The sequence below is a fragment of the Alosa sapidissima genome, chromosome 8, assembly GCF_018492685.1.
Source record: "Alosa sapidissima isolate fAloSap1 chromosome 8, fAloSap1.pri, whole genome shotgun sequence".
NCBI classification, from domain to species: domain Eukaryota; kingdom Metazoa; phylum Chordata; class Actinopteri; order Clupeiformes; family Clupeidae; genus Alosa; species Alosa sapidissima.
The window spans coordinates 11,522,960-11,541,215 of NC_055964.1; the positions used below are offsets into that span (position 1 = coordinate 11,522,960).

Below are 18,256 nucleotides of genomic sequence, written 5' to 3' on the forward strand. Positions count from 1 at the left end.
ACGCACAATTATATATTTCCCTCATGATCACTTTTTAATACACTATTGCCTTGCAATACCATGCCAAGTCGAGGAGAAAGTGAGGGATTAGGACAGGGTGAATTAGGATCACTTGATCTCACACTGTCAGTGTGTCTGCTTAGTTTGCATTCTGGCTGTGTGCTGTCAAGGGTGCTCCGGGGAGGCTTAGCAAACACATTTACTTTGGCTTTGCACATCCCTAAATCGCCCTGAGCATAGAACACAGAGAGATGCCCGTGCACCCGCAATGCCAGGCTACACACCTCCCAGCCTGACAATATAGACTTTCACCTGCAGTGAATAAAAAATGTGCCATCAAAGTTGTTGTTTGAAACACTGACTGCTGTAGGTGCCTTTGTTTGCGTATGGTGCCTGTGTTTGCTCCTGTCTTAATATTCATTGGATATTCGCTGACTTTAACAGTAGCTGAGCAAGGATGGCAATGTCAGTTTGACTATTAACATGTGGGTCAATGACATGACATCTCACATTGTCAAGACTAGTGGTGCAACTACTACTGGTAAAATACTAATTTAAACCAAGACATAGTAGATTAAAGTGAACAAATGGTTGAAAAATGTGTTGTACCTAATTATTCTAATAAACAATATGCTTTTTAAATTAGTAAAGTATTTATTTACATTTTAATAAAATATTAAAATGTGAATAAATGAAGTACACAATAGAGTATTCAAGTTACTTTTAATACCTGACCTGACATTTTTTGAATGGTGAAATTGCAAATACAGTCTAAAATGTATTAAATCTCCAGTAAACATTGTGCAGCCATTAAGACTTCAAAAAAATGCATTCATTACATTTTTTAAAGATTATTTAGTCATGCAAGCCTTATTTTGTCAATGACCCATGTATTGTTCTATTGCATTCCATGCACTCTGGTAAAACAGTCTGAATAGGTCAAATGCCTCTGCAGATTTGGTCACTTGGATGTTTGCTCAGCTCATGTTATGCAAGCTAGTGAAAAGGTCTTCTAAAGATCAAAGATGTATTTGAAGGAGCAATGTCTACATTCCTAACTAGTAGTGCTACAAATGTAGAACAAATGTCCTACCTACTCATGGCAAACAGTATATGAACATAATTTCATGCTGAATTAAATCTAAGAACAATGAGAACAATGTCCCAGACTTTTACTATGTTCTCTAAATGATTCATCTGTTGAGGTTACACATATGTAAACACTTGCAACATCCTGTGCTTGTTTGGGACTGAGGTTAATCTTTGACATAATGCTGTCCACTGTTATTCTGAAATCCGACCACAGTGACTGGATCAAGTGGGGAATTGCAGCAGTCCAGACTCAGAGATGAAATTCCTGTGTTTTATCCTAATATCCATCTCCGTAGGTTGGGCAGAGGACAGTGGTATGGCTGTTTCCAAATTAATACTAACATTTCATATTTTGACTTGTAGGGCTCTGCAAAACTCTGACCATATGCTGACTCTGAAAATGTTTGCTCTCTGACACTTGATGATCTCTCATGCCAGTCAGCTTTCTCTTTGGCCTGTATGATTTCCAGTGGTATATGACAAAGAAGGTGTTTAACAGGAATACTCCTGGGTAACAGAATAGAAGTGGCCGGCAGTTGGAAAAAGTCTGCCATATCAAGTGAAATCCAAGTCTTGTGAAAGTTAATTCTGGTCTGCGTTGTGGTTTTACATTTCCAACAAAACTTTTTAGGAACTCTATGCTATGTGTGCTCTATCTACAGGACTGAGATATGAAAAAGAAAAAGTTTGTGAACAGCTTCATGGCATGGGGAAGCAGAAATTCAAAGGACTGTATGTATATTTATTAGAACCATTCATTCCTGTGTCTTTTGGTTCCTCTTGTCCTCTTAGCTCTTGTGTCTCCCATGAGTAGGTTTTGCGTATGTGATTATCTCTGAATACATGCTAGATGGAAGTGGATCCACCACATCACATTTACAATTTCCAATATTAGACAGAGTAATTTATAATGAAGTCAATATATGTAACATACAATTGGGATGTAATGGACATGCTGCTCAACTATACTCATACTGCACTTAAGTGATAAGGCATAATGTAGCAATCTACATTCTGGAAATTTAAACTATTAGAAATTGACATATTTTAGCTCTCCATCTATGCATTTGTGTGCTAAAGGGAACACTGAAGTATTTGTTAACAACAAAAATACAGAATCGTTAATTTTTGTCCAGTTCATATTTCATGTATTGCTTTAGTCAATCTTGACAAGAATACATGAAGTGTGGTAGAACCCAACCTCGGCTATTTAACTGGTCATTCAGATTCTAAGAATCAGTTTTTGATGACAGTTTTACGTGTTCCATTATCAAAGACCTGCTCGGAAATCCCTCTCTGTTTGTGAGGAGCCAAGCAAACATGGCTTCAGGTTAAAATTGCCTTTCTTTTATTTCATGACTAGATGTAATCGCAGAGAGCATTCACCCCGGTGTCCTCAATTTCAAATAGGCCTACCTCAAACACACACATCCAGCCGCTTTATTCTCACACTTTATTTGGAGGAACTAATTTGCCAAGATATAGCCTAGTGTTCCAGAACCACAACCGGTTCCCTAATTCTCTACAGAGACTCTTTGAAAAGCTTTGCCTGCAATGTGGTATTTGAAGAGAACTCTCTGTATAATCGTTTATTTATTTATTTCCTTGTTTGTTTGCTTGCTTGCACTCTCACATATTTGTTTTCCCGCCTGTCTAGCTTCATAGCCGTTTACAGCCAGAAGTTCCCCAACAGCACCCTGGAGGAGGTGACATGCCTGGCAGACGAGATGCTGAAGTTGGGCGAAAGGTGTTGTGTGGAGGGGTCCAGTGCAGACTGTTACGACAAAGGGGTAAGAGCCACCACCAGCCACAAGTCTCGCGCCCGCAGTCTGGCACATGTGTTGTTTTACAGGTGGTTGGTTGCAGAGCTGGGAGCGCCCAGATAATATATGTGAAGAGTTCAGCTCTAAAGGAGCTCTAAATGCCACCTCCGTCAAAAATGAGATAATGATGGTGATGGAAACAGTCTGATTGTTTGAGGTTGAAATATGTTACTGTAGCCAAAAGTTCACATTTCTGCCAATTGAAGTTGACGATTACACTATTCTAGTTGAGAATAGATCTGGCACAGCCTATGTGTCATTACACAGAAATTAATTTGTGGTTATTGAAAAATAAGTAAATGAACAATACATTAATTCCAAATGGTATTGCTAAATGTCTTCCATGTTGGCTGCGTTGTATCTACAGCTAGCCTACATGTTTTAGCACAACCTGCCTTTAATGCAATCATTAGGTTATTCTAATCGGAAAAAAACAGCAGCTGTTGAAAAATAATTGCACCAGAACAGTGCCCCTGCCTCATTACTGCCACTTTCTCAGTGGACTCTGTTCTCAGCTAAAAGGGCAGCATTTGATTGGTGCACTGAGGGACTTGAAAGAGTTTGAAACTAGGGATGCACAATATATCGGCGGCCGATATATTATTGGCCGATAAGTGAAAAAATGAAAATATTATTATCGGTCCTATAACAGAATTCTGGCCGATAATTTGCGCCGATATTTTTTAAAGTCCTAATTTAGGCCTACATAAGGTCCGTCTGGCTACACTGAGCTACTTGAGCTTGGTTGGCTATACTTTTTCCTCAATATAATGTCAGCGGTGTGAATGTATTTCACCACTCTAACAAAATCTGTTGATATGCGTTCATTTGGGAATCTGTGCATCTCAAAATCGTCTCGTGAATGATCCGTCATTTAACCTTACCAGAGCGGAGCTCAGTCCTATATAGAGCCGTCTTGTGCTGGTGTGTTTGCACTCTACCGCGCTGATCGGGGAAACAAATAAGCAAACTCGTTAGTGGGACGAGTACATAAGTAGGCCTAGTTCTAAGTTGTGTTTTAGTATTATATTTGCATTATGTTAGCTTTAGGGCAGCCGTGGCCCACTGGTTAACACTCTGGACTTGTAACCGGAGGGTTGCCGGTTCGAGCCCCGACCAGTGGGCAGCGGCTGAAGTGCCCTTGAGCAAGGCACCTAACCCCTCACTGCTCCCCGAGCGCCGCCGTTGTAGCAGGCAGCTCACTGCACCGGGATTAGTGTGTGCTTCACCTCACTATGTGTTCATTGTGTGCTGAGTGTATTTCACTAATTCACCGATTGGGTTAAATGCAGAGACCAAATTTCCCTCACAGGATCAAAAAAGTATATATACTTACACTTATACTTTAGTTTTGTATTAGCCTACTACCTAGAAATATGCTAACCATTCCTGCTTCAGTTCCAGACAGGTCATCATAATAAGTTATTAAAACCTTCAGGGCTAACCCCTTTCATTTCTGCTGCAGCAGGTTGTGCGCAACAGAGTAGACGGACATAAGATACAGTCTGAGGAGTTGCAGCTTTATTCAGTTACCCGCAGTTGAAACTAAACCTAAGTTTCCCTCACAAACTCTGATTTGGTCACTATACTGTAGCTTATTCCCAGCTGAGCCTTTTATGAGCGTTTAGTCCTAAATGAAAACGATTCATACTCTCTAGCCACTCACTCGCAATTCACTGACGTCAGGTTTACTTAAAGGAGCCACACATACTGTAGGGCTAGGCTACTGTTATGTTGTTGACTGCCGCACTATTGAGGAATATTATGAGTTCTGTCCATCATTTGGTGGTAGGTAAAATTACTGCAATAAAATTATGCTTATTAAATGCTTTCCCCAAATCACTTTTCACAAATTTTTTTCAAGAGTAATATTATCGGTTATCGTATCCGTTTCGGCCACAACAAACCAATAAATATCGGTTATCGTTATCGGCCCTAAAATTCCATATCGGTGCATCTCTATTTGAAACAGTTAGTTGTGCTGATGAAAAAGGTACATGCCAAGACTGAGGACATGATTGTGGCTTGATTGATTGACTGACTGATTAATATTGTATCAAATAGGCCTAAGTAATAAATTACTAATGGTAATTACTATACATTCACTTATTTAGTAATGTAATTACTATATTTTTTGCCTATGTCTAGGCAACAGAAATTTCGGACAAATCTTGCCAGGCCGACTCACCGTTTCCCAAACACCCAGGCATTACCAGGTGCTGTGCCAAGCAGGATGTGCATGAGAGGAAGATGTGCCTGGCCTCCCTGCACTACTCCGCTGAGGAGCTGCCCTCCCTCCTGGACCCCACCAATGAGGAGATGTGCGAGCAGTACACGCAGGACCCGACTGGCTACTCCTTCAGGTGAGCGACCCATGATGATAGGGTGGTGATAGTGTAGTGGTTAAGGAGCTGGGCTAGCATGCAGTATCCTGAAAAGTTGTGGGGTCAATTCCCGGTTTCCACCATTGTGCCCTTGAGCAAGACACTTACAGTAACCCCAAGTTGTTCCAAAGACAATGGATCTCCTAATTGACATTATGTAAGTCGTTTTGGATAAAAAGCGATGAATAAATGTAGGCCTAATGCAAATGTTATGTATCCTATGTAGTTTTGGGTTTTATCGGTTTCCCCTGAAGTCGCAGCACTTATATTGAAGTACTTATATTTTAACTTGCCGTTGTAAATACTTCTCATGGCATAAGCCCTTCCCTTCCTGGACTCCTACATGTGCATTTGTTTTGGTGCCGAATGACTAGCAACAGGAGGAGACATCATATCTACTGACCAGTTAATGTTTCACGATTCTTGCGAGATATCAACAGCGTGCTGCCAGCCCGGCAGTGCCAGCTATGCTAGGTATGCGATTCTCCCGTAGACTATACTATGGATTCTCCCTATTACAATTTGTTTACCTACCAAATGACTTCGAAGATGTAATTGTAGTATTCTACATTTGTGGTGGCAGAGGTTTATCTCGGATATAAAGCCACCGTTTTGTCCCCAGAAATCCACAATCACCTAATCAGTGGTTAAGTGGGATTTGGCAGGTGGGAGAACCCTGAAATCCAGTGTCGGTGCAATGGGGAAAAATGACTCACCGTTGAACAACATATTGAGTATCGAGGTGTGCCAATACTTTTTGGACCAAGAATTGGTCACCTCTGCCAGTCAAAATAGCTCCCATATTGATTTGTACCAGGGGTGTCAATAGACCTAGAACTGCACTGGGGCACAAGCACCCTAGGGGGGTCCGGGGGCATGCTTCAACGTCAAAAAATGCTGTATATTTTAACATTTAAATGCATCAATCTGGTGCACTTTGAAAGGAAATTCAGATGTTAGACTTGCTTATTTTTATGGATGGAAATATTTGTGCTGTAGCCAAAACTGTTTTGCACACACAGGTGGAATAGTTATGATGATTATAGCCTATAGCAATAAGTTCACAACTACAAAACATATACTGAGTTTCACAGTTCAGAAAGAGTCAAAAATAGTGTACATTTCAGCATTTCACACTGAAATTATGCATAAGGGGTCACCTGTGTTGTACAGCTAGTTAATCTAAAATAAGCTAGTTATCTTAGTCATTGTAATGGCCATCCATAGGCTACATGTTCTAGCTTCCTTTTTCATTATGGGCTAGGCTACCCATCTAGGAATGTATGATTTGTGTTCCCTTCATATGTCTTGCATTAATGTCACTAGGAAGCATGCCAGTAGAAATATCCATATCTAATTAATTAATTCCATATAACAGGACACCTCGAAGGCGGTTATCCCTTACATATGATTTGCCATGTGTTTAGTGAAGAGATTGTGAGACATGTCACCAAGAGTAATGGGTGTGCAGAATTCAGATTAAATTTCATGCAAATTCAATGTTAATTTTCTCGCGAAACATTTATCAGAGGAACTTGCCGCTAATGTAGTTTGAAAGCTTAGATTCCGCTCGTTCCTTTGTGGACAGACTGCATTACCAACGTGTTTTCCAATTAGGAAACAAGTATTAATGGACAATAGCCTATTTTTCTCTGCTAGCCTAATATTGACAAGCTGGAGTGCTAGCTAGCTACCTTGCAGTTAACCTAACGTTCGTCATTGACCAGTAGATGAACAGCTAGAGCCATATAGGCTACAGCAGGCTTTCCCGCAGCACTTTGCAGTTAAGGCGGCCGCCTTAGCAACACACGCCTGCCACCTTAACTAGCCTACGTCGTTGTCAAAAATAAATAAATAATTATATGTATATATATATATATATATATATATATATATATATATAGGCCTATATGAGCGATGTCCACCGTGTTATTCTAGGCCTACTGTTTTCTCCCTTTCATTTCAAACCGTGACCGCAGTCTCCCTTCTCTGCAGAATGCATACAAAATAATAATAAAAAACATGCCATGTGTCACAAGGTCGGTTCGTTCGCCGCTCACGGGCCTCGAACCAGTCACCTTGACACACACACCAGCATGGGAGACGAACGCTCTAACCACTAAGCTAAAAGCCCAGGCTTCCAACTCAGCGGTTAGAAGCGTTCTTAAGGTTAGGGCTGTGAGGATTTTTTTTGGACTGTTTGATTATATTGCCCGTTTATGGAGAGCTGGGTCACTATTAACTCCATTGTAGGCCTACCTGCAATCTGTTGCAGTTCCGCTAGGGACGATCACGAATAAGTGCAAAAACAAAGGGGGTCTATGGAGTTAGATGGCTAAATTTGTCTCTTTCACCTGGTTGTCGTTGAAAAATCGAAGATTTGATTGTGGTTTCTGCAAGCTCAATATGGATTATAGGTCAGAAGTTGAATGAACGAGTACTTACATCCTTTTAATTTCTTACAGATTGGGTCGTTGTTGCCCACAACACACTAGCTTTCTGCTAATGAATGACGTCATTGACACATTTGAAAGGCTTTTTAGAACAAATAAGTGACTCAAAAATATAATACTCTGCTGTGTGTATTTTCTCTGCCCCCTCTTTCGATGCAACATTCAAATTTCTGGGAAAAAAATTATATCCCGAGAAAAGTGGATTTTGAGGGGTACAGCTCCATAGACCTCCATTCATTCTGCACTTATTCGTGAGTGCCCTCACATGATGGAACCAGAACAGGAACTGCAACCAGTTCAGAAACCAGAAGTTTCCTGAGAGTGGCAGTTCTCCCCTTATTAGACATTCTCTGCTAATAACAAAACAACAACGCTAAAGGTCAAATGGCTAAACTGTTGCTAAGTGGACAAAAAGGTCAGATGGCTAAAGTGATGCTAACACAATTAGAATGTAGCTAACTACACTAATTTATGGCATAGAATGACATAGAATAGATGTACATACAGTACATGCAAACCCATACTATATCTTCCACAAAATATCTTGAAATGTGTGTTATTTTCAAGGAGTGAATTGGACCATCTTTAATTGTTGTAACTGATGTGCCCTAGGAGCGTTGCATGGAGAGCCTGTCTACAGGGCATCTCTTTAATGTTGAGTCCTCCTGTTTGTCAGTGAGATCCCTGCTCATTTCAGTGGAACTTTCTTATTGCATTTCCTCCTTTAGTCGCTGGACAGTAATCAACATTGAATCGTCTGCATGTGCCCTGTGGAATACAGTAGCACATGTTGCATCTCTTGTGCACACACGATAAGACCATGATAGAACAGAGCCGCATTGATCTGCTTCAGTGCCCATTGAGCATGGCAGCAGGGGCGTCGGATTGGCGGTAAAACCAGTACTAATTACTAGGGCACTAAGCGGAGAGAGGGGCTTTGAAAAATCTGGAATATATTTTATTTTACCTGTATAATAAAATGTTATAATAAATGTCAGATGAAATGTAAAGTTAGTGTATGGGCTAAATAACTTGGTTGATTGACTGACTACATTTTATACACAAAAAAGTGAAGACTATCTAAGGTCTCACGCACCCACCCCTTGGAAATGATACTATTGAATGCGCCAAATGGTTTAGTCCATCTGCACGCATTTTGTTTATGTTAGTTCAGTTGAGCATCGGCTAGAGGGCAAACTGTGCTGGTGTACAAATGTATTGGGAAGATTCATATGTGTAGGCTACTCACTGAGACGACATCCTTTCTGCTATATTGGCAAGCATGAAAGGATCCTGTAAGGCATGCTTGATGAACAGAACTGATTGTGAATGCCCTACATTGGTGTGATTGGATGCTTGTGGCAGGAGAGCCCTTTGAATCAGCCTGTCAAAACAGTAGTCAGTCTGATCTGTAGAAGCAGTGACATTTCCAACACTTAAAGGCTTTACTGGTCTGCACCAGCAGCTCTGGACAATCCTGTTGCCCCCACCTTCCTTAATGGTTGTCTATAAATGAAGCCTCAGTTAGACCCAATAAACTGTGTCTCCTGCGGATGGAAAGTGAGAAAAGAAACATGCTCCTACTTTGCATTCTGGCATAACGCCAGTATACACTAAGAAGACTTTGTGGAAGAAGTGATTTGTTTTCGCTCTACTTCTTAGCTGGATCCTGGGCACCATTAAGATTTCTGAGGTCAGCTAAAAGAGCTCATTTGTTTGTTGACGTGCTTAAAATTACATTATGACTTATGATATTAAGATAATAGCCATGGCAGTATGATGAGGCAGATGATCTTGGTAAACAATACAATTGAATCACTCAGAGTGATTCATCCTGAGAATGCCAAGTGTCAGAAATTAATTTCCTAAAATAACAATTTTGGAATAAAAATGGTTTGTGAAGCAGGCATCAACAGAGAACAATGCTTCAATGTTCCAAGAAGAGGTGAAATGATGAATTTTAACTAGTTATATTAATTTCCTGCATAGCAGTTAGTTATGTGTTGATTGCCTGCATACCACCATCAAGTTAACGTGACATGAAATTAATGACAGAGATATTAGGCAGTGGTTGAGCGGTTGAGCTTGTGTCTATAATATAACAGTACCTCTACCATAGATGTGTTCACAAACCCGGTTGGATATGATATGCCAAGCATAATTCATTGAAGAGTTATATAAAAGAAGTCAGTTATTTGTTAGTGTTTTTACACCACCACTACACAGGATCAGGACGGAGGTGTCAGAGTAGGACTGGTGTCACTATGACAAAATTGTTAGAAGAAGTGGTGCCAAAAATGGACGGAATAAAGGGGGAGAAGAACACTTCAGAATATAACTGTGGGACGTCATCAATTATGTCACTACAGGAAAAAATAGGCTAAATAAATAATCTCTTTACTGTACATCTTTGTTCCAGTTTCCTTTGTGTACACTAGTTGAGAGAAATGAATTCTCCTCTGTCCACTTGTTTGCAAAGCTTCTCATAGCTCTTCAGACATTATGCATGTGCACGGTGCACCCTTTGGCATCCTTGAAGTGTGAAGTTCAATCATATTCAGATCAAACCTTTACGTGCTATGAATATCCTCTTAAACATATAAATGGCAACATGCTGTAGACTTTCAAGGGAGACTGAGACGGACACAGAAATCTGAGGTTTAAAGGCAAGATTCCTTATCCCATTCAAGGCACGATATAATATGCAATGAACACTGCATTGCGGAATGAACGTCTCACTGTCTCTTTGACCCAGACGCGATGCTACACCATGCATTCTACAATATGTTGTTGATGTACATGTGAGACAATGCTAGACAAAGTTCATGGGCGACACAGAGTACACGCTATGTCTCTTTATGTCTCCAATCTCCAACCTACCCTTCCTCAGCAAGATCCTGGAAAAAGCGGTGGCTGCCCAACTTTAACACCACATGTCCCACCATAACCTCTATTAACCCCTCCAATCTGGCTTTCGACCCCACCACAGCACGGAGACAGCGCTCATTAAGATCATGAACGACCTCCTCATAGCTGCAGGCAACGGCCTCATCAGCCTTCTCATCCTCCTAGACCTATCTGCAGCTTTTGACACAGTTTCCCATACCATCTTGCTTCACCGTCTCCATGAACACTTAAACGTTCCACATACTCGACGCACCCGACCGGTAGCGCGACAATGTGACGTCACAGAAGCGCCGTAACCATTTATACTTGCGCGTCGTGGTCACGACACTAGTTGCAATATTCTCCTGAACAGAGGTGTCGCTGTTGTGCAAAGATTAACGCTAACTACGTTACACAGCAGAAGAAGCTGCATTAAAGGTCTCATCTCATCGTTTTTTCATTAATTTTGCAGTGGTCTGTAGTATTGATGAATGCCCTGTGAGCCGGTTCTGGTGAAAAAAAATGCTGTCCTGCGTCTGTTTCATGCTGTTCTAGTTTGGTGGGGAAGGTGAGCGGGGAGGAACGACTGGATTTCGCCTCTAGTCATGAATATTAATGACATGCTAATGAATTCACCTCTGATTGGCTAACAGTACTGTGACGCTTCCTCCAGTGCGTCCTCATCCGATTCTGCCTGTGCTATGCTCCATATTCAACTTTACAGTGCTAAAACCTGGCTAAAACTCGAGTCAAAACTGTTGCACAAAAGGTCTTCGGAGATACAACTTCATGTGTTTGATCCGAGTAGGAAGAAGAACCGCTTCCTGATCGTTTGTCGGTGAACGTTGGTTTAATAGAATGGTAACAATTGCCTGTCAGCTTAAAATTTCTCCTAAAAGAGGGAAACGTTTGTGGCAATAGTCATCTTGCATTCAAGTAATAAACAGTTGGAAACGTTTTAAAATAAAGACCTATTTCTTTACACAGTCAAAAGTCTTTGCAATCTTCCTAGTAGATATTTTACTTCACAACACAGGTTATAAGCACCCTAAATGCAGTTCAGCCACTGACCTAGCCTGCTAATTGTATGCTATCGGAATAGATAGTTAGCAAACACACTTAACTACTCCTAGCTATATTTCGCTGGAATTGCACCGGCAGAGAACGTGTGCTGCAAGACTTCTCCAGTAATGAGTATAAACTATGGCTTTGATAGCCTACATTGGCAGAGGTTAGCCTACTCAAGTTGTTTTCTGTCACGTATGACCCTTAGGAAAAAGTACTATAGGAATCTTATAGTATAAGCCTACTATAGAAAAACTATAGCAGTTATAGGATATTATAGAGTTATTAGTAGTACTTCTACAGTATGTTCCAAAATACATATTCCTATAAGATTACTATAATATTTTGTCCCAAAATACTATAAGATTCCTTATACTACTTTTTCATAAGGGGATTGCTCATGTGGTTAGAAAAATGGGCAACACCAGTACCCCTGTTGTCTGTATGACCCTGTACCCAGGATTAGAACCAGTCTGCCTTAACATAATGTACTCCCTTCAAAATGGACTAAACATTCGACTATGACAACTATGGCCCTCTGTGAGACAGAAGATATGAAATGTTAGAAACTGATGAAACAGAAGATATGAAATGTTAGAAACTGATGAAACTCCTAAAAGAAATATACAAAACAGGTCAATTTTCAATAAATAACTTTATTATATTTACATACAGCAGTGGTACTCAATCTCAAGTGTTCCACAAGTAGATGTGGTAAAATATAATAGATGAGTTGTTTGCAATATTGAACCAACTTGTATGTAAATCCAAACAGTTCTGCAACACTGATGTAACCTATGCCAGTTTAAATCATATGAATCCTCTGACACCATAAGCAAGGTGCAAAGACAACAAGCAAGGTGGTTCAGTGAGAAGGCCTATTGTGTAATATACTGTTAAAGTAGGTCTACTGGTTATTTTTTTGCTAGGTGGTCCGTGAAACACTGACAAATAGTAATATTGCAGTCTATTAAAATAATGCAAACACAAAACAAGAACATCCAAACTATGCACAGAATTAACAATGTCCTCTTTTTGCCAGACGATGCAGACATCTGGCCTACAGATCCTTTGTAAAATGGTGCTGGGATTATTTAGGGAAAAAGGTCCGAGTTGCTGTTTCGGCTTGTATTGTCCTGGGGATCCGAAGGGACAACACACAAAACACATTCGTTGGCTGTGATGATTCTATTACATTGCTCTTTGATTGCGCTGGGCCATAGGTGGAGCCATCAGGTGTTATTGTGGAGATGTCGCTTTCATCCTCCTCCTCCTCTTGATCAACCCGAGGTCTTCTAGCTGGCCTTGGATGAACAGGCTTGATTTCAGTCGAGGTAGCAGGCCCCCATGCCCATGGTGTATGAGAAGTGCTTGTATCAATACTCATACTTTTCATTAATTATTCTGTTTGGGTACCTAAAGTAAATAAATGTGTATTACTGTCAAGTTACAAGATACTAGTACACAGGACATTCACTATCTCACACAAAACTGTACTGGCACAATGGAAACAAAAATATTTTAGTCACTGTGGTAAGGTGTATGATTTACTAAGTAGCACACCCACAAGAAGACATTTGGTAATATCAATTCTATCTGTTATGCAATGCATGGGTTTCATCAGGTCCATTTACACAGGTGTATTAATCAAGCACCATGCAGTCTACATTCATAATCGAGGTGCTTGATTTTATACACCTGTGGAAAGTGACCTGAAGATTGACTTTCCCAAACATTGACGAGCACATATGAACCTGTATTAACCTACAGTACTAGAAAAAGACTTCTAGAAACTAACTAGCACAACAATAAAAGTTAGATCACAAACCTTTGCTTCTAACGTGATGACCTAATGTAGGGTAGAAAGCTGTGTAGCCTGACATGAGGATGTGCTCTGGAAGAGATACAAAACACAAAAGTAAACAGCAAGTAATCAAACAAAACATCATTGTAGGCCTACAAAGGTCAATGTAATAATGGCAAGAAGACATAAATTAGACTGAAGTGTAAATACCTGAGCTCTAGTGATAGCAACTTAGCCTAATAGTGCACGGGTATTGTGTTTTTGATTTTCCCTGTTTAGACTAGAACAATACCCATACTTAGTTGAGCATAAGATATTGTTGCTAATATTATTATATGTGGTTTAACACTTAGGTTAGAAGATTATAGGTTCAACAAGCTAAATCTCTGGGTAGTGTGGTCAGTTTCTTATGAGTGTAGCTACACCAGGCACGTAACTAAAGCATTCCGTTCGCGTTATGTACTGCAACAATTAGCTTCCAATAGGCCTAATCAATGGAAGTAGCTACACCTGGCGTGTTAGTGGCCTGTAGGCTACGTTCGGGAAAATAGACCATTCCTCTAATGGATTTTACCAGAGCCCTTCCTATTAGACATTCTCTGATTTTACACGTCGCGAACAAAACACTTCAGTTACGTGCCTGGTGTAGCTTCCTGTAATATAGGCTAGCCTAAGCCTAGCTTGTACCCTTTTCATGCATGCTAACGTGAAGAATATGAACATGCTATTTTGTAACAGATGTTAGGTGGAAAAGTTTGTTTGTACTTACAGCCTGTGAGCTGGTGGTCGATCATCATGACGGTACAGAACCAGGTTTTCAGAACATCAATGCAAAACCACTTTAACTGTAGGCAGTGAGTGTGGTCGAAATGATTGGAACACAGAACTAATGTTGCACTACTTCGGTGGTGGTGTTCCAACGATAAATCCGAACCATTTCTTCCTCAACTCATGTTTCTAAGGCAAGACATGCAACATTGATGTGTTATTGCCAAAAATAACACAGGCACGATTTTTTTCCGCCATGTTAGCAACTTGCTGTTAACTCCTACTAGCTGCAGAGAGACAATCCCCTAGCCGCAAAATCTTCCAGTCTTCCTGTAGGCGGTCACAAGCCAAGGTGGGCGAGGCCATGAATAATCATTTTCCCTTCGGCCTCATTGGGAAGGGCTCTTTCTGATTCGCTTGTTTTTCCATGTATTTTCTTTCATTCTAATGCGGGCAATGGGGGTAGAAGATCATTTTCACGTACAGCATGCATATGCAACTTGGAGTGAGCTATAGTATTTCGAAAGTAACAAGTATTAAACGGTTTCTCAGTGTATGAGACCTTTAAGAAACACTAGTAGCAGAGAATGTAAACGGGCTCTGCTATTAGCTAGCCTCTGTGATGGTACTTAAGACTTTGGTTGCTACTATTCATAACTACCACCATCATTATCATTTAGTTTCCAAGGTGTGCGCACAGGTAGATAGATAGATGGATATATAGATAGATACTTTAGTCATCCCGAGGGAAATTTTAATAATTTAAACAGTTTAGTTAGCTGGCTAGCTAGCTAGCAGCTGGCTGAGTTTGTGTAATTCCTGAAGTGGAAAGAGATTTTGTTCAGGCCTTAATAGATATCCTTTGTTTGAAAATAAATCGTTTCTATTCTTTCCACTTAATTCCATGTGTTGCAACTCTCACTGGTAACTTTGCTAACTTATCCAGCAAACTATTAAAAATTCACGACTGTAACAAAAGACTGCAACTCTCGCTTGCCCTCGAACTAGTCCATCTTCCTGTTTCCGCTTTGTCGCGCTCGTCTGAAAAAAAATTAGTGGTGCGCTACCTCGCGCTACCTGGCTAAAATCCTGGCGCGCCAGCAAGATCTGTCATCTTGACGTCACGGTGTCGCGCTACCGGTCGGGTGCGTCGAGTATGTAGAAGCCCTTAGGACTCTCTGACTCCGCTCTCTCCTGGTTTCACTCCTACCTCTTCACTAGGACGCAATATATCACTATCAAGAATTCCAACTCGACCCCAGCTCCAGTCAACCACGGCGTGCCCCAAGGCTCAGTGCTTGGCCCCCTGCTGTTCACCATCTATATGCTCCCTCTCGGCCAGATCATCCGTCAGCATGGGCTCATTTTCCACTGCTATGCTGACGACACCCAGCTTTACATTAGCGCTAAACCATCTACCAATCTCCCTCCCCTATCACTAGTTCACTGCCTGCATGACATAAAGACTTGGATGGCCACCAACCTGCTCAAACTCAACAACAACAAGACAGAGCTCATGGTGGTGGCCCCTCCGTCTTTGTCCAAGAAAGTTGGGGACGTCTTATTGAACATAGATGGCTTTACCATCAGGCCCTCCCAAGAAGTGCGTAACTTGGGTGTGACTCTGGACTGCAACCTCTCACTCCAAGCTCACATCAGTAACATCACCAAATCCGCCTTCTTCCTCCTCAAAAACATCTGCAGACTCTGGCCCTCACTGTCAGACACTGTTGCGGAGACTGACACATGCCTTAATCACCTCCCGTCTGGACTACTGTAACGTTGTCCTTTATGGTCTTCCCACCAAAGCACTGGACAAGCTACAGCGTGTCCAAAACTCGGCTGCCAGGATCCTCACACACACAAAGCGATGGCAACACATTACCCCCACACTCAAGCAGCTTCACTGGCTCCCGGTGAAGTCACGCATCACCTACAAAATCTTACTCCTTACATACAAATCCCTCAATGCTCTTGCTCCCCAGTACCTCTCCGATCTCATCCAGCATCACTCCCAGCCAAGGTCCCTGAGGTCCTCTGTCAAGGACCCGCTTGTCATCCCCCGTTCCAGGCTACAGACTTTTGGTGACAGAGCCTTCTGTGTTGCTGCCCCCACCCTTTGGAACAGTCTACCTCTCCATATCCGCCAAGCCCCCACACTGGCTACGTTCAAAAAGCACCTAAAATCACATTTATTCACTGAGGCCTATGGTCCTTAACGACCCTGCCCCCAACCCCACTTCTACCTACCCCTCTCTTCTCCCCTCTATTCCCCTGCCCTATCTCTTTTGTAAAGCGACCTTGGGTTACTTGAAAGGCGCTATATAAAACCAAGTTATTATTATTATTATTATTATTATTATTATTATTATTAATGTGACCACATACAAGTCATAAGATGAGATTTTATTTTTCCACACCCAGCTCAGCCCGAGGTAGAGAAAACACTCACTCTCCATGCTCTCATTTCAACTTGCACTCTCCTCCCCTGTTTGTACAAGGATACAAGGAAGTTTATCGTCACATGCATATAGTTACTAGCCTGGCTAGCGCCACCACTTCTCAATGAGACGTGGTCTGGGAACCAAACGTTAATTTTCTCGTATTTGAAAAAAATGCCCAGATCCCTTTATTGGGTGCCACAGATGTCTATCAAATGCGTCTGTGCATAGCACATCATCGTCTTGCTTTCCCCCTTGTTCTGTGATTGGTCCCCTATCTAAGGCGAAAATTTGCTCCATGGTCTCCAGGCTGCCTTAGCAGCGTGAATCAAATCGCGCGCAAGGCAGCATGGAAACACCCAGGCTATATAGTTACTGGAAGTAAGAAATGCAGTGAAATTATGTCTGGTGTCAGCTTATTTGTGCATTAATGGGGGGGGGGGGGGGGGGAGTGCAGTAGAAGAGGGGTTTAGTAGATTAAGCGGCAAGGGCTGCATAAGAAAGGTGGGGGAGGATTGGGATTGGGGGGGGGGGGGGCACCAACAAGGAGCACCCAAGAGCAACAGGAGCAAGGAAAAACTCCCTTACCAAGGAAGAAACCTTGGGCAGATCCACGGCTCAAGGGGCTAACCCAACTGCCAGGGGTCTTGGTGTGTGTGTTGGGGGGATGACAGGGGAGATGGGATAGTGTGCTGTGTATGTGGGGAGAGGGCAGTGTGCAATATGTGTGTTGGAGAAGCTTCCTCATGAGACAATGTGCTGTGTTTTGGGGGGGGGGGGGGGGGGGATGAGTGGTGCGCTACCTCGCGCTACCTGGCTAAAATCTTGGCGCGCCAGCAAGATCTGTCATCTTGACGTCACGGTGTCACGCTACCGGTCGGGTGCGTCGAGTATGTAGAAGCCCTTAGGACTCTCTGGGGGTGTGCTGTAGTATGTTGGGGACGTGTGTTGGAGAAGCTTCCTTATGAAATAATGTGCTGTGTATGTAGGGGGGGGGGGGGGGGGGGGGCAGTGTACTGCAAGTATGGTGAAGGGACTTCTATTGCAAGCAGAGTACTGTATGTATGATGTATGTGAGTGATGACCGTGAAGATGTGTGTGGGCGGGAGGGGAGTGGAGCAGTGACTGCGTGTGTGTGTGTGGGTAGGTGGGGGCAGTGTGTTGTAAGTATGTAGAGGATGTGTGTTGGAGAAGATCCTGAAGACAATGTGTTGTGTATGTAGGGGGGGGGGGGGGGCAGTGTGCAGCAAGTATGTAGAGGAGGTTTACTGTAGCAAGCAGTGTGCTGTATGTATGTGAGGTGATGACAGTGATGATGTAAGTGTGTTTTTTGTGTGTGTGTTGGGGATGGGGGGGCAGAAAGGCTATAGGCAATCAAGGACATGGGTAGATGGAGGAGAAATCAAAAATAATAAATAAAAAGTTCTATGGAGATGTGCAAAAGTTGGAGAAAATCAGATATGTGTGTGTGTGTGTGTGTGTGTGTGTGTGTGTGTGTGTTTTGACGTGTGATGAAATAAGAAAATAAATAAAAGGTCTG

General features: G+C 42.0%; 1 protein-coding gene across 1 annotated transcript in view; it reads left to right on the forward strand.

Moving 5' to 3' along the window:
* Positions 1-1,277: 1,277 nt before the first annotated feature.
* gc (GC vitamin D binding protein) overlaps positions 1,278-18,256 on the forward strand; it is a 40,695-nt gene continuing 23,716 nt past the window's right edge. The window contains exons 1-4 of the mRNA XM_042101739.1: positions 1,278-1,406; positions 1,755-1,824; positions 2,750-2,882; positions 5,064-5,278. Of these exons, the coding sequence (XP_041957673.1) occupies positions 1,349-1,406; positions 1,755-1,824; positions 2,750-2,882; positions 5,064-5,278 (476 nt within the window). The 5' untranslated portion in view covers positions 1,278-1,348. The remainder of the gene's footprint in view (positions 1,407-1,754; positions 1,825-2,749; positions 2,883-5,063; positions 5,279-18,256) is intronic.